General features: G+C 47.7%; 1 protein-coding gene across 1 annotated transcript in view; it reads right to left on the bottom strand.

The window, feature by feature from the left end:
• The window catches only part of ADAMTS10 (ADAM metallopeptidase with thrombospondin type 1 motif 10), a 44,934-nt gene that overhangs the window by 27,961 nt on the left and 14,948 nt on the right, over positions 1-2,025 (bottom strand). The window contains exon 7 of the mRNA XM_017743792.1: positions 1,529-1,634. Within this exon, the coding sequence (XP_017599281.1) occupies positions 1,529-1,634 (106 nt within the window). The remainder of the gene's footprint in view (positions 1-1,528; positions 1,635-2,025) is intronic.

Raw genomic sequence — 2,025 nt, 5'->3', positions numbered from 1 at the left:
GCCTGTTTTTAAGGGTTTTTACCCCCCTGGACAACACTGGTATAGCTTTAAACCTTGGAAAAAATTACCAACAGTCAGACAACAACTAGAAAATACAGTGGTGGGAATTAGGTCATAGACTACGATGTAAGATTGTCATATGGTGAAAGATTTAGAGGTTTTAGGCTTCTCTTTATAGTAAATCGATAAGAGTAAAAAATATCAAAATGGAGGATTGTTGTTGTTCTCTAAACCTTCTTCTCCTTCTTCTACCACTCCATATTTTGCAGTAAAAGTAGTTTTGATTGATTGGATAGAAAATTCCGCAGTTCCTAGTCGTGTTACTGAATAATTGGTAAGAAAGTGAAAATAATGTACATTTTTAGTAACTATTGGTTAAAATGTCTTTAAAAGGCTGTGTAAATCTTGATAATTAGTCTTTCTCGCTCTCACTCCTATTTTTCCTCCTTCCATGCTGTACCTGGGTCACGCTAGTGGCTCAGTTCCTCTGATAAGACTTAACAAACAACTATCTGGAAGCATTGAAACTACAGAAGACTTCTCCCTTTATCTTCTAAACGCCTTGCAAGGACTTTCAGCAAATTCTCTCCCATCAGGAGAGACTCAATTTATGGCACAATAACGTGTCAAGACTCCACACAGCCTGTTAGCTGCTGCTCTCCCATCTGGGTCAGACAAAACAATTCCTCTCCAGGCCTGAAAATCAAGGACACCTGACTGCCTCAGGCCTCGAGAAATGTAAACAACAGTGAGCTGGTGGGGAGCAAACCTGGAGTAAAGGACTTCATTACCCGAAGCTGTAATTGGAGGATTAACCCCCAATATGCAAATGGACCAAACTTATAACGATGCCTTGGAGTGGCTTCCTGAAAACAGAGGCTAGACAAGATGAAGGGAATACAAGTGGGTATTTATAGAGGGCCTTCAATAGGAACACCTTGGGCAGCCAAAAAGCTCCCGAGGGGCTACACCCAAGATGGACCCCAGGTCACAGGTTTTTCACACTTTTATGAGTTTGGTCCATTTGCATATCAAGGTTAGTTCTCCAATTACAATTTCAGGGAATGATGTCATTACCCCAAGTTTGCTCCCCCTTCCCAGAGGCTCAGTTTACATATTCTGGGGCCTGGGATAGCAAGGTGTCCTTGAGTCCAGGCCTGGAGAGGGTTTGTTATGTCTAACAGTAGCTAACAGGCTGTGTGGAGTTTTAGAGTTACACACTAAAGCAGTACAGGGTCCGAAAATAAAAAAGCTAAACCCCAAGGCATCAATTAAAGCATGAAAACCCGTGACCCATTGTCCGTTTTTTGGGTGTAGCCACTGGGTGGGCTTCGTCTGCCCTAAAACTACTTGAAGGCCCTTCAATTCATATAATTGCTTTTTATTCTCTTGGTTTGGTCCAGCCTCTGTTTTCAGGCAGTCCCACAAGGCATCAGCACATCTGGATCATCCACAGAAGGGTTTCCAGCCCCTGTTGGCAGGAACAAACCAGCAGGAGCTGCCCGGGCGCCCGTGGTGCTGCACTCACGTGTGGCCGATCTCGTGGGCGATGGTGAAGGCGGTGGCCAGGCCGATGTACTCCTTGATGCTGCAGCTCCGCTCCCGCTCACACATCCCGCCCACGGGGGCCAGGCCTGGGGAGGGGGACAGGGCTGTCACACAGGGCCACCACAGGGCGTCTGAGGGCACATGGAGGGGTGTGGGGACTGCCCGATGCGCTTCACACTCTGTAACACTGGGCACAGCCAGCTCCTTCTCACCGGCGCACTGGGCTGTGGGATGGACTCATGGCTATTACGGGACGTGGTCACTCAGTACTGATGATCAATTAACAGCGACAGGCTCAGAAATGCTAAGAAAGGGTCAAAATCCTCTGAATTTCATATCCAAATGGTGCACAGGGGAGAAGCCCTTGGCATAACCCCAGTGGGGGAATCTCAGATGGGCTGTACCAGCTCTGGGGCACCCAAACCTGGCCGGGGAGAGCTGAGCAAGCCAGGATCCAACCTTGGTTCTGCCTGGCAC

Source organism: Corvus brachyrhynchos, unplaced genomic scaffold, assembly GCF_000691975.1.
Source record: "Corvus brachyrhynchos isolate BGI_N302 unplaced genomic scaffold, ASM69197v1 scaffold219, whole genome shotgun sequence".
NCBI classification, from domain to species: domain Eukaryota; kingdom Metazoa; phylum Chordata; class Aves; order Passeriformes; family Corvidae; genus Corvus; species Corvus brachyrhynchos.
Note: the sequence above shows the minus strand (reverse complement) of the source record. Positions and strands in the feature narration are given on the sequence as shown.